The sequence below is a fragment of the Oncorhynchus clarkii genome, chromosome 5, assembly GCF_045791955.1.
Source record: "Oncorhynchus clarkii lewisi isolate Uvic-CL-2024 chromosome 5, UVic_Ocla_1.0, whole genome shotgun sequence".
Taxonomy (NCBI): Eukaryota; Metazoa; Chordata; class Actinopteri; order Salmoniformes; family Salmonidae; genus Oncorhynchus; species Oncorhynchus clarkii.
Window position 1 is genome coordinate 84593382 of NC_092151.1, and position 14267 is coordinate 84607648.

Below are 14267 nucleotides of genomic sequence, written 5' to 3' on the forward strand. Positions count from 1 at the left end.
TTTTTTAATCAATACTATATGCGAATACTTTGATATTAAAGATAAGAGATGTAATTATGACCGGCAGATAAGAATTTCGTGTTGCTCATGTTTCCGGAGGACTCAAATTCTCTTGCAAACGCTGTACGCGCCAAATTTGTTACCATTGGACTGGGCCTCTCAGAAGTTGTTTGTCAACTATCAACAACAAAATGCCGTAAGTATCTTACTATCTATTCCTTTGTGTTAGATAACTACACATTTATCAACATTATTAATCATACAATGTAATAACTGTGCAAATTAAAGTTTGATTTGGAAGTAGTTGTTCTCGATAAACTAGCAAGCTCGCTACAGTAGCTAACGTTGTCTAAACAAGCCAGTCTGGGGGGGGGTACTAATTAAGCTAACAGTACTATAGTTTCTAATACACACTTTCTTTCATATTTCTAAATTATCTTCACTGTCTTTCACAGAGTCAAAAGAACACTCCGAATGGAGGACAATGACAACGTGAGTTAATGTAGAATACATCAGTGATTGTCATAAGGAATTTGAGCCTAATTTACTGTATTGCTGAATTGAACTGGCAATTTGTGTGTGAGTTCTGTTCTGCATCGTAACGTTAGTGCTAATAAGCATAACCAGGAGAAAATGTAATGGGTAAATGTATTATTTGTATGTCTATGCACAAAGCAGACACCAGCCAAGAGACCTGCACCAAACAGGAACTACTCCCCATTGACTGGTACCTACCAGATGACTCCAAGTGCAGCTCCCCAAGCTGGTACAGTAAGGTTCCACATCATGACAAAGAAATGACCTCAGAAAATCAACAAACCAAAACAAAAAATATTTGTCACATACACAGTTTACAGCCAGCATAAAGGTTGCAGTGAAATGCTTGTTAGCTCCCTCAACAATGCAGTACATTGTGCAATACCAACAATAAAAGAGTAACACGTAAAAGAAGAGGTAGTATGCAGGAGCAATAAGGCACTGGGGGTGGTATATGGCCAATATACCATGGCTAAGGGCTGTTCTTAGGCATGATGCAATGAGGGCACTTACTGCTATAATAAACTGGTTACCAACATAATTGGAGCAGTAAAAATAAATGTTGTCATACCTGTGGTATATGGTCTGATATACCACAGCTGTCAGCCAATCAGCATTCGGGGCTCGATTCACCTAGTTTATAAATGGTAATAATTGATAGTATTTAAATGTATAGCTTGTTCAACATCTATATAAAATGTTAATGAATTTGCATATTTTTGCAATTTCCATTGCGACATTTTGTACTTCAACAGGTAAAGCCAAAGCCAGTGGGAAAACTGCTAATTCCGATAAACCACAGGTGCCAAAGACGGAAGTGGAAATGTGAGTACTGTAAATATCACAATGTCTCCATGTACACAACAGCAATACTGCTAAGCTAGCTATATATATATATATATATATATATATATTATATATATATACATACTGAACAAAAATATAAACGCAACATGCAACAATTTCAAAGATTTTACTGAGTTACAGTTCATATAAGGAAATCAGTCAATTTAAATAAAATCATTAGGCCATAATCTATGGCTTCACAATACTGGGAACACAGATATGCATCTGTTGGTCACAGATGCCTTTTAACCTCTCTGGGATATGTGGGACGGTAGTGTCCCACCTCGCCAACAGCCAGTGAAAGTGCAGGGTGCCAAATTCAAAACAACAAAAATCTCATAATTAAAATTCCTCAAGCATACAAGTATTTTACACCATTTTAAAGATAAAATTCTAGTTAATCCAGCCACAGTGTCTGATAAAAAAAATATTTTAAAAAATGCTTCACAGCGAAAGCACCACAAACGATTATGTTAGGTCACCACCAACTCACAGAAACACGGCCATTTTTCCGGCCAAAGAGAAGTCACAAAAAGCACAAAGAGGTAAAATGAATCACTAACCTTTGATGATCTTCATCACATGACACTCATAGGACTTCATGTTACACAATACATGTATGTTTTGTTCGATAAAGTGCATATTTATATAAAAAAAATCTAATTTTACATTGCCGCTTTACGTTCAGTAGTTTTAAAACATGCGGTGATTGTGCAGAGAGCCACATCTATTTACAGAAATACTCCATTATGAATGTTGATGAAAATACAACGGTTATACGTGGAATTAGAGATATACTTCTCCTTAATGCAACCGCTGTGTCAGATATTTAAAAAAAAAAAAAAAAACATGCAATAATCTGAGTCTAGCGTTCAGACAACAAACCAGTAAAAAAGATATCCGCCATATTGGGTGGTCGACATTAGTCAGAAATAGCATTATAAATATTAACTTACCTTTGATCTTCATCAGAATGCACTCCCAGGAATCGCAGTTCCACAATAAATGTTTGATAATGTCCATTTATGTCCAAATAGCTTCTTTTGTTACGGCGTTGGGTAAATAAATCCAAAAGCTCGTTCAGGTCCAGCCGAACGTCGGATGAAAAGTTCAAAATGCTCCGTTACAGCCTGAAGAAACTTGTCAAATTAAGTATAGATTCAATCTTTAGGATGTTTTTATCATAAATGTTCAATAATGTTCCAACCGAAGAATTCCTATGTCTGTAGAAAAGCAATGGAACGAGAGCTAACTCTCTCGTGACCGCGCCTCAGAGCCTGTGGCAATCTGCCAGACACCCGACTCATTCCTCTCTCATTCGGTCCCACTTCACAGTAGAATCAACATAACCAATAAGCAACATAACCAATATCCCACTGTATCTACAATAGGGACTGAGTTACAAAAAACTACAAGCCTCAAATTTCCCACTTCCTGGTTGGATTTTTCTAAGATTTTCGCCTGCAATATGAGATCTGTTATACTCACAGACATCATTCAAACAGTTTTAAAAACGTCAGAGTGTTTTCTATCCAAGGATAGATCCAAGGACTAATAATATGCATCTATGAGCATCTGGGACAGAGTATCAGGCAGTTTACTCTGGGCACCTTATTCATCCAAGCTACTCAATACCTGTCACCAAGAAGTTAAAGGGAGGGACGTGGATCAGAAAACCAGTCAGTATCTGGTGTGACCACCGTTTGTCTCATGCAGCGTGACACATTTCTGGAACTGGAACATGCTGTCGCGTAAGAGAGGAGCATTTATATATTTTTTTAGTATGGAGAATTTCTGGGATCTTTTATTTCAGCTCCTGAAACATGGTACCAAAACTTTACATGTTGTGTTTTTGTTCAGTATATAATAACATCCTGTTTGTTGAAGATGTCTCCTTTTTATTAAGAAGGGGGATATATTTCAATTGCCACACTTAGCTGATGGTCATTATGACAAATCATAATTTAATGACAGGAGACATGCAACAAAGTGGATTCATCATTGGCCGAATTATCAGTGATTTACATAGCACTAAAAATAGTTGGATAAGAGTACTTTAAGACGAGGGCAATTTCCTTCCCCAAAGCATACCCATTCTGAGTCTGTTCTATCCATCAAGACAAGCATTAGTTTGGAATTTTATAGTGCAGTCATTTAAGAGGGATCTATTTAAATGTTACCATTCAAGTATGGTCATGACGTATTTGATAGACTAGACGTGCTGTCATTATGGGATATTATGAGAGTTTTAACTATAGCAGTTGTATAATCCTATATCTCTAACCTATGATTTGAATGTATTTAACACTTCATTTGGACATTTTAATTCATTTGGACCAGACTACATGCCATCAGCTCTAAACTGGAAGCATCAGTTGGAGCATTTATCAAGGCAAGGCAAGAGATGAAGAAAATAGTGGTGAGTAAAAAACGTTTTGTCAAATTTCCCTATCGATGAAAAAATACATTTAGTGCTTCCATCAAAGCTCCAGTTTGAGTTACAGTATATGATAGCCTTAACCTTGATTTTTGCTCTGGCATTCTCAGGTCATTGCATGCACTGTAGGGACAGTTTATATTTGATGTTAAGGAGCTGCTCACCCTTTAAATATCAATCTGAGAAAAGTGATGTATTGTTTTTGGCATCAGGCTGCAGAGGGCAGCAGTGAGCTGAAGAGTTTCTTTTCTAGAGGCTCTGCTGACCTGAAGACCGAACTGAGGAGGCACAGAGAACTTGGTCAGTGGGGTTTTAACCACTTAGTATAACCATACAGTATATGGTATGATGGCAAGGGCCATTCAATAAGCTATTGTGCAGGTGTAGGCAATTAGATTAAGCAGCAAGACGATTTTTGTCGAAGCAGATGGTCAGGGGGCCGGAACATAATTATACTGAACAAAAATATAAACGCAATGTGTACATAATTATACTGAACAAAAATATAAACGCAATGTGTAAAGTGTTGGTTTCATGAGCTGAAATAAAAGATCCCAGAAATGTTCCAAATGTGCTAATTTTTCTCATTGTGCACAAATTTGTTTACATCCTTGTTAGTGAGCATTTATCCTTTGCCAAGATAATCCATCCACCTGACAGGTGTGGCATATCAAGAAGCTGATTAAACAGCATCATCATTACACAGGTCCACCTTGTGCTGGGGACAATAAAAGGCAACTCTAAAATGTGCAGTTTTGTCACAACACAATGCCACAGTTGTATCAAGTATTGAGGAAGCGTGCAATTGGCATACCAGAGCCGTTTCCACAGAATGTAATGTTAATTTCTCTACCATAAGCCGCCTCCAACGTTGTTTTAGAGAATTTATCAGTACGTCCAACTGGCCTCACAAATGCAGACCATGTGTGACCATGCCCGCCCAGAACCGCTACATTTGGCTTCTTCCCTGCGGGATCGTCTGAGACCAGCCACCCGAACAGCTGATGAAACTGGGGAGTAATTATTTCTGTAATAAAGCGCTTTTGTGGGGGAAAACTAATTCTGATTGTCTGCGCTTTGCTCCCCAGTGGGTGTGCCTAGCTCCCAAGTTTGTTGGGCCCATGCCCACCCAGATTTACTAAATTAAACTCATTTTGAGCTGGTGATTTTACTGTCTTTTTTTTTTTACCCCAAAATTGAAATCTCTACCAATTTATTATTTTTACTAAAACTTTTGGGGGGGGGGGGGGGGGGGGGGGGGCAAACAAAAATCACTTGCAGGCCGGTTTTGGCCCGCTGGCCACCTGTTGCCAACCCCTGCTATAGTGGAACTAAGTTAAGTAATACACTGAAAAAGCAACAGTCCCTAGAATATATGTGACAAATGTTAGTTTGGTTTGTAAACTAGATTTAGTTAGTTACTAATGAATAGTTAGTTGGGCCAGGGGTTACTTAGAGCAAATAAATTGTTGTCAGATATTTTGTTTGTTACTTTCTATTTGTCAGTGTGCTTGTTGTCCAAAAATGTTATGAGATTTGGAACATATTTTCAGCATCCAAAGCAGAGTCCAGCCTTGGCGTGAATGGTGCTGGCCAGAGCCGTTTGCAAGGTACGTGCTACTCTAATTATGTAATAACATTTTAAAGTGTTTAGGATAAACAATACTTTAGTGACACAATCATATCTCAGATTATTTACTAAGTGTGGTAGACACTTGTAAACTCAGAAGAAGAAAAAAAAGAAACGTCCTCACTGTCAACTGTGTTTATTATCAGCGAATTTAACGTGTGTAAATATTTGTATAAACAATAAGATTCAACAAGTGAGAAATAAACTGAACAAGTTCCACAGACAGGTGACTAACAGAAATTAAATAATGTGTCCCTGAACAAAGAGGGGATCAAAATAAAAAGTAACAGTCGGTATCTAGTGTGGCCACCAGCTGCATTAAGTTCTGTAGTGCATCTCCTCCTCCTCACCAGATTTGCCAGTTCTTGCTGTGAGATGTTACCCCACTCTTCCACCAAGGCACCTGCAAGTTCCCGGACATTTCTGGGGGAAATGGCCCTAGACCTCCAATCCAACTGGTCCCAGACGTGCTCAATGGGATTGAGATCTGGGCTCTTCGATGGCCATGGCAGAACGCTGACATTCCTGTCTTGCAGGAAATCACGCACAGAACGAGCAGTATGGCTGGTGGCATTGTCATGCTGGAGAGTCCTTTCAGTATGAGCCTGCAGGAAGGGTACCACATGAGGGAGGAGGATGTCTTCCCTGTAACGCACAGCGTTGAGATTGCCTGCAAAGACAACAAGCTCAGTCCAATGATGCTGTGACACACCGCCCCAGACCATGATGGACTCTCCACCTCGTTCCCGCTCCAGAGTACAGGCCTCGACGTAATGCTCATTCCTTCGACGATAAACGCGAATCCGACCATCACCCCTGGTGAGACAAAACCGCAACTCATCAGTGAAGAGCACTTTTTGCCAGTCCTGTCTGGTCCAGCGACAGTGGGTTTGTGTCCATAGGCGATGTTGGTGCCGGTGATGTCTGGTGAAGACCTGCCTTACAACAGGCCTACAAGCCCTTAGTCCAGCCTCTCTCAGCCTATTGCAGACAGTCTGAGCACTGATGGAGGGATTGTGCATTCCTGGTGTAACTCAGGCAGTTGTTGTTGCCATCCTGTCCCTGTCCTGCAGGTGTGATGTACTGATCCTGTGCAGGTGTTACACGTGGTCTGCCGATGCGAGGACGGACAGCTGATCGTCCTGTCTCCCTGTAGCGCTGTCTTAGGTGTCTCACAGTACGGACATTGCAATTTATTGCCCTGGCCACATCTGCCGTCCTCATGCCTCCTTGCAGCATGCCTAAGGCACGTTCACACAGATGAGCAGTGACCCTGGGTATCTTTCTTTTGGTGTTTTTCAGTCTCAGTAGAAAGGCCTCTCTAGTGTCCTAAGTTTTCATAACTGTGACCTTAATTGGCTACCGTCTGTAAACTGTTAGTGTCTTAACGACCGTTCCACAGGTGCATGTTCATCAATTGTTTATGGTTCATTGAGCAAGCATGGGAACCTGTGTTTAAACCCTTTACAATGAAGATCTGTGAAGTTATTTGGATTTTTACTAATTAACTTTGAAAGACAGGGTCCTGAAAAGGATGTTTCTTTTTATGCTGAGTTTAGCTTTTAAATAACTTTTTTTATGATATCATGTGCTCTGAGGAAGGTCAATAGGGCCAAAGCATTAGCAGCATCTAAAATGAAAAGTGTATCAGTGCGTGGGCTCGTCTCCTTTTGACCAATCCTATAACACCATAAAACTAATAGTTGCGTTTTCTTGTCCATACATTCAGATGAGATATTTCCTGCATTGAATTGGGTTGTAATTAGATTATCATACGTTATTATTATGGTGACTTTTCTCTAGTATTCATTAAAGGGAATATCTACAGTTCAAACAACTACAAAGCAATCACCCAGCCAGTGTTTTGGTAAATAGCTGAGGGATGGGGCTAGAGAAATGTAACCACTGAAATTTACAGAGCAATTGATGCAAGGACTGACCATCCATGAAATCAAAATGATAGTATTACCCATGTTTTTAGGCATGTTTTGTTTACAAACGAAGGAGTAAAACAAGCTTGTATTTTGAGTTCTGGTGGGATATGAACTAAGCTCACGAGGCATTTATAAGTTATTCAATCAATGGGTATATGGATGTAGCAGTCACAGATTTACCCTTTTTAAATGAAGGGATAGTAAGAAAACAACATGTTTTGTTTATATGAGCTGGTTGACATGGGTGTGATGGGTTTGAATGCAGTCACATGGACAGGCTTGGGGCTACTAGGCTTTGATCTGATCTACTACTGGGGCTATTTATCACCATTTATCCACTATTCATTCAATGTGTTTGTCTGTCTCCATTTTCCAATAGAAAAACTATCATCTTTGGAGAAAAACAACATTTTGTTTTCCCAACACAAACACAATTTCCCAGGCAGAGAATTCATTTGATTATTTCAGGCACACATTATGCCTCCAGCAAAGCTATACTTGTGATCCAATCACATAATGGTGATTTGTGGGAAATGAATAGGGGGATTGTCAGGGAAGTCGGGCTTGTTTTCTGATAAGGTCGTCGAAAATTGTTTTAATTAGTTACAGTGAAGAAGCGTAACATATGTGTTGCCTTGTGGCCCCACACCAGAGGAACGTCACATTTTCTATCACATGGTGGAGCATGAAATTTATCGGTTGTGCATAAACCCCCTTACAACAACTAAGTTTGCATCGTCAAACTAGATAGCTAGGGGAAGATAATAGCTCCTCTGTTGCCTTGAGACACATTTTTAAAGTAAACAAGCTTTTTATTCAAGACAGTGGACAAGGCGAGCGGAGCGCTGGCCCATATCTGTGCTGTGGAGGGAGCGTGAAATCCAGACGATGATGGTGATCGTGTCATGGAGGAATGGCTCTGCTTCCCAGTGTAAAACGTTTTAGACTCGCTGGCTGTGGCATTCAGGCCCTGCATTCATGTATGGAAAGGTGTAAGATGCTCTGAAAAGTGTAACTGCTTTGTCAGGGTGACTGCGTTCTTCTCAACCTGCATTACATTTATAGTTCATTTTATTTATTTAGCAGTTCTGACTTCAGTTCTGACCATTAGGCTAGATTTAAGAGTGCACTCACTCAATTGCTTTAAAGTGTAACAGTCCTGTCGAATATGGTAACTGCCGTGACAGATTGTTTATGTAAGCCTGCATCCTCGAGGCTAGGCTAAGTTTGTGTTTCACGGGGTGATGGGTAAAATATAGTCTTTTACAACGGTAGTAGATGAGAATGTAAATCTGACCTAATATCAGGCCTTCAGGAGGAGGTCACCAGAATGATTGATTGATAGATTTGATAAGTTCTCTCTTCTAATTAACTGTCAGCTTTTTGTGTAGTCAGTTAGTCCACAATGAATGCAGTGTCATACAAATCCGATTTGGTGATTGGATTATTCTGCCTGCACTCTCCAGGAAAAGCTGATAGGCTGCCGTAAAACAAACAAACAGTTGTAGTTAAGGGGAAAAATGCTCAATTTGGGTCAAAACAATGCAGTTCAAAGACACTCTGTTAACTAATTCACAGAACTACGGGTCATATTCTGTGGCTGGAAAAGTAGAAAACGCCTGCTGAGTTGTGTGAGCTAAGCTTCCTGTTTTCAGTGTCGACACTCCAGTGTTCCAGAGAGCGCCTGGTAAAAGGGAAAGCCCTAGGCGTCCTCCTCTGCTTTGTGACTAGAGCATGACTCAACACGGGGGGCCCCACAAGGATGCGTCCTAATGCCCCTTCTGTACTCCCTGGCCTCACACAGTTCCAACTCTATTATCAAGTTCGCTGCCGACATGACCGTAGTAGGCCTGATTACCAACATCGACAAGACGACCTACAGAGAGGAGGTAGGCACTATGACGGCGCAGTACCAGATAAACAACCTCAACATCAGCAAAACAAAGGAGCTGATTGAGGACTTCAGGAGGAACCAGGCTGGCCACGACCCAATCCTCATCAACGGGGCCGCCGCGGAGACGGTCAAAAACATAAAGTTCCTCCGTGTACACATCTTCAAAGAGCTGAAATGGGCAAACCACATGGACACCATGGTGAAGAAGGAACAGCGATTCTTCAACCTCAGGAGGCTGAAGAAATTCTGCCTATCCCCGAGGGCTCTCCCAGTGTTATTTTCTACATTGTTGAATAATAGTGAAGACATCAAAAGTATGAAATAACACATATGGAATCATGTAGTAAAAAGTATTAAACAAATCAATTTAAAAAATATATAAATATATATATTTGACTTTCTTCCAATATCAGCCTTAGTGACAGCTTTGCACATTCTTGGCATTCTCTCAACCAGCTTCACCTGAAATGCTTTTCCAACAGTCTTGAAGGAGTTCCCACATATGCTGAGCACTTGTTGGCTGCTTTTCCTTCACTCTGCGGTCCAACTCCTCCCAATCCATCTCAATTGAGTTGGGGTCGGGTGATTGTGGAGGCCAGGTCATCTGATGCAGCACTCCATCACTCTCCTTCTTGGTCAACTAGCCTTTATACCGCCTGAAGGTGTGTTGGGTCATTGTCCTGTTGAAAAACAAATGATAGTCCCACTAAGCGCAAACCAGATGGAATGGCATATCGTTGCACAATGCTGCGGTAGCCATGCTGGTTAAGTGTGCCTTGAATTCTAAAGAACTCACCAACAGTGTCACCAGCAAAGCACCATCACGCCTCCTCCATGCTTCATGGTGGGAACCACACATGCTGAGATCATCCGTTCTACTCTGTATATTACAAAGACAGTGGTTGGAACCAAAAATCGCAAATTTGGATTCATCAGACCAAAGGACAGATTTTCACCGGTCTAATGTCCATTGTTCGTGTTTCTTGTCCCAAGCAAGTCTCTTGTTATTATTGGTGTCCTTTAGTAGGGGTTTCTTTGCAGCAATTCAACCATGAAGGCCTGATTCACGCAGTCTCCTCTGAACAGTTGAAGTTGTCTGTTACTTGCATTTATTTGGGCTGCAATTTCTGAGGCTGGTAACTCGAAAGAATGTGTTCTCCTGCAACAAAGGTAACTTTGGGTCTTCCTTTCCTGTGGCTGTCCTCATGAGAGCAAGTTTCATCAAAGCTCTTGATGGTTTTTGCGGCTGCAAAAAGTTATTGAAATGTTCATGTCTTAAAGTAATGGACTGTCGTTTCTCTTTGCTTATTTGAGCTGTTCTTGCCATAATTTGGACTTAGCCATATTTGGTAAATGACCATCTTCTGTATACCACCCCTACCTCGTCACAACACAACTGATTGGCTCAAACGCATTGAGGAAAGAAATTCCACAAATGAACTTTTAACAAGACACGTGTTAATTGAAATGCATTCCAGGTGACTACCTCGTGAAGCTGGTTGAGAGAATGCCAAGAGTGTGCAAAGGGTAGCTACTTTGAAGAATATAAAATGTATTTTGATTTGTTTTTTTGGTTACTACATGATTCCATGATATGTGTTATTTCATAGTTTGTCTTCACTATTTTTCTACAATGTAAAAAATAAAAACCCTTGAATGAGAAGGTTTCTAAACTTTTGACTGGTACTGTATTTGTATTCTTGTTTCATTCACTTCTTTTTGACCTGCACTGCTCGGAGCTTGAGAATTTCACTGTACCCTGCATTTACATCTCGACCCTGTGCATGTGACTAAACTCACCTCATTGTTACCTGCGCTGTGTTGAGAACACCAGCTCTTAGATCTGGGCTTTGAGACTGACGCTGTCTCAGGGGCCAAGCAACGCCTCAAACAGCGTAGCTCAGTACAGCGCCAGGCCACACACTGCCAAGACAGTGGAGTCAATTGACAATAATATTTGAACTTTGACATTATAACCTCTGAACCCGCTCCCTTTCTCTTCTTTCTTCTACGTGCCTGCTGTGGTGTTGCGCAGAACTTACGGACATTATTTAAGTTTAGCAAAAGTTTCGGTAAGCATTCTGGAGAAGTCACTTTTTGTGAGCAATCAGGGTTCAGGCAGACATAAATCCACAGGGTTGTCCAGGCATTACAAATACCCCAGTAGGGAGGACTCCTGCCTGTATGTGCTGATGACTACAGAATTGTAAAGCGAAGGCCATAATAATTCTGAGGCAAGTTTCCCTCAGCAGAAGGTATTGATTATTTGTGTGTGGTGAGAGATTTGGAAAATTCAATTAAAGGAGTTGTGCAAAGGATTCGTAAATTCTCCCTCTGACCTGTACAGAGACATTTGTTATGATCTAAATCAATGTTGCACTTCACAATATATTTTCTTAGAAGCATAAAAATAAATAACATGTAAACAGATCTGCTTACTACAGAATTACATTTTATTTTCTCAAAAGCATTTAGTCATGGGCAACCCACTGACACGCGCACATCTTCTGGGCAGTAACAGATTTTTATTGCCATTTTTCCATAAGAAAATCCTATATAATGTGAATTTTGAGGTGGGAAAAAATGGGGAGAAAGGGGACTGCTCAGCAGTATAAAAATTGATCAGGCCATAGATGGGTCCATGTTGGGGAAGATTTGTATGTCAGCCCAGCAGTAATGGGGTGTATTAAAGACAGGATTTCTTAAATGTAATCAAAGCACTGGGGTGGTTTCCCAGGGCTAAGGCCCAGGCCTCACCACGATCTAACACATCAATCCTCTCATCAGGCACATGGCACCTGCTTGGGAGGAGTTTTATGCTTTTTGATTAAACACACAGCTGTAATTAAAGAGCAGTGATATAAATTATATTACAGACTATTTTGGTGACAACTGAAGCCGGGCTGCACTGGTGCAGCCTCAGACTACGCATTCTTTCAGATATGATTTCAGTCGTTTGGATTTTGTCCTCTGGTGAAAAATGATTTACAAAAATTCCACCTCTGGTAATATTGTTAACTTTTAATCAATTAGGCAAGTATTTAGTAACATCTGTATTTCACTTGTAAATCAAACCACTTAAGCCTACAGATTTATCTGTTTGTGAATGGCAGTGCTGAGAGAAGTTAATACTGTATTCTCTAAATTATTCATTTTCTCCACAGGCGTTGTCCAGACTGGCAGCTCCTCTGATTTCCTGAAATCCATAATGGCCTTATAAAGGTACAACGACTCAGATGGAGCCTATAGCTTTGTCTTTATGAATCGGGTTTAAAGATCCATTATACTGTAACACATTGTTCAATTGTCATCACACGTTACTTGTTTGTTTCCTCCTAGTAGAGCTACATGAGTCATTATGTCTACCTATTGAGTCTGGTGAGATTGCATTACTGTGTAACAGACAGCAGGGTTGCACTCATGGTTTCCCCTTTGACGTCCCCCTTGTAGGTTTCTCCTTAGGGAGCCCCTCAACTCAACTCTCAACAGACCGACGGCAAATGGAATAGCAGCTCTGCCTTCTCTCACGTGGTGGTGTACATGTTTCCTCTTCGGAGACGGCTGGGTGATGAATATAGAATCTAAGCTGTCATTTGTGAGGCAGAGTGATGTCTCGGAGGCTGCCTGTCAGTCATTGGGGGGAATGTGTCAAAGTAAAATGCCTTAGACATCAGACAGGTTTACGCCGAACCCTCACCGCTGACAAATGTTGACTCTACAATAACTGCCGCTATACAATGCTGAGAAAATGTTCTTTCAGTGAGCGAACGCCCTCGTCCCATTAGACCTGATGCTATATGAAATCCACCCCCACCATGTCCTCTAGCTACCTTGAAAGGTGAAGGAAACTGGAATATAGGCTCTGAGAGGCTAGTGCACACACACACACACTTCATTCTTTGGCTCTTTATTTGGCTGTGCCAGGGAAGGCAGAGGGCCTCTTACAGCCTGAGACCTAAGCAACAGCTGGTGTGCACAGACACATTTCCTATTTCTGCCCAAGGTAGATCATGTAACTCTCACTCTATCAGCCTTGGAGGCCGTGTGAAGGACAAAGCGAGCACATCCATAAACAAAACTAATGTTTTCATACGGGCCCTCTGGAGGTAAAAGAGGGGACCCTTGGCGGTCTTACACCCGCCACCTCTCCCGCTACTTCAACCCACCTTCTCCACCTTGCCTTCTACCCCCATCACCTTAGACCTCTACCACACTAACCCTTTCCTCCTAGAGGGTCCCACTCTCCCTGGGTCTCACCCCCCCTCCCCCCCAGCGCTCCACTCTTCATTTGACTGTGGTGCATGAAGCAGGTGCGGCAATGATGTTACCTGTGACTCGTCCTCCCTGTCCCAACTGACACATACATGTTAAAACTGGAGCATCGGTACATTGCTGCAAGCAACCCATCTGTCTAGAGACTACCTTCCTCCCAGTCGATCCACAGTAGTCATTTTAAAGCCACAGGCCCCTGGTTGTCCCACCCTTCGTATTATAGGATGCAGGGCCAGCGGCTGCAGATATACAGTGTAGCAGCGGCCCTCAGTGACCCGATAACATTTATAGTAGTAATGGATTTTTTTAATGGCTGTCATTAACTCACAGGCAGAGAGGGGAAAGATTGCTTGTACTGTTTTTTTTCCTGTGGTATTTCAGCTTTATGACATTATGTTCAGATATGTCATCTTCCATCATCCTTGTTTGAGGGCCTGTCTGACCTGCCACTACTTTTTTGTGTTGAAATGCATAGCCCTTTTGAGCTTTGTGGACTCCTTGTTTTCCAATTGGCTCATTCATCCCCCCTCCTCTCCCCTGTAACTATTCCCCAGGTTGTTGCTGTACATGAGAATGTGTTGAGTCAACTTACCTGGTAAAATAAAATTGTCTAGGTGTTGTAATGAATTTTTCAGCTAAATTAAATGGTTGGAAGACATGGTTTGGCTCATTATTGTCTGGCTACAACATACCGCAACACTGTTACAACCAGTGATT

The 14267-nt window shown here is 41.4% G+C and overlaps 1 protein-coding gene across 1 annotated transcript; it reads left to right on the forward strand.

The window, feature by feature from the left end:
• Positions 1–121: 121 nt before the first annotated feature.
• LOC139409481 (integrin subunit beta 3 binding protein) lies at positions 122–14208 on the forward strand. Its single transcript, XM_071154676.1, has 9 exons — positions 122–196; positions 456–492; positions 679–766; positions 1293–1362; positions 3724–3802; positions 4033–4120; positions 5374–5430; positions 12443–12500; positions 12729–14208. Exons 1-8 carry the CDS (start codon positions 192–194, stop codon positions 12496–12498), a joined length of 480 nt encoding a protein of 159 aa, XP_071010777.1. The 5' UTR covers positions 122–191; the 3' UTR covers positions 12499–12500; positions 12729–14208.
• Positions 14209–14267: the final 59 nt, after the last annotated feature.

Bases quoted from the DNA above. Each gene is read 5' to 3' on its own strand.
- LOC139409481 (XM_071154676.1), top strand. The intron at 493-678 runs GTGAGTTAATGT...TGCACAAAGCAG, and splicing joins GAATGGAGGACAATGACAAC to ACACCAGCCAAGAGACCTGC. The intron at 3,803-4,032 runs GTGAGTAAAAAA...TTTTGGCATCAG, and splicing joins AAGAGATGAAGAAAATAGTG to GCTGCAGAGGGCAGCAGTGA.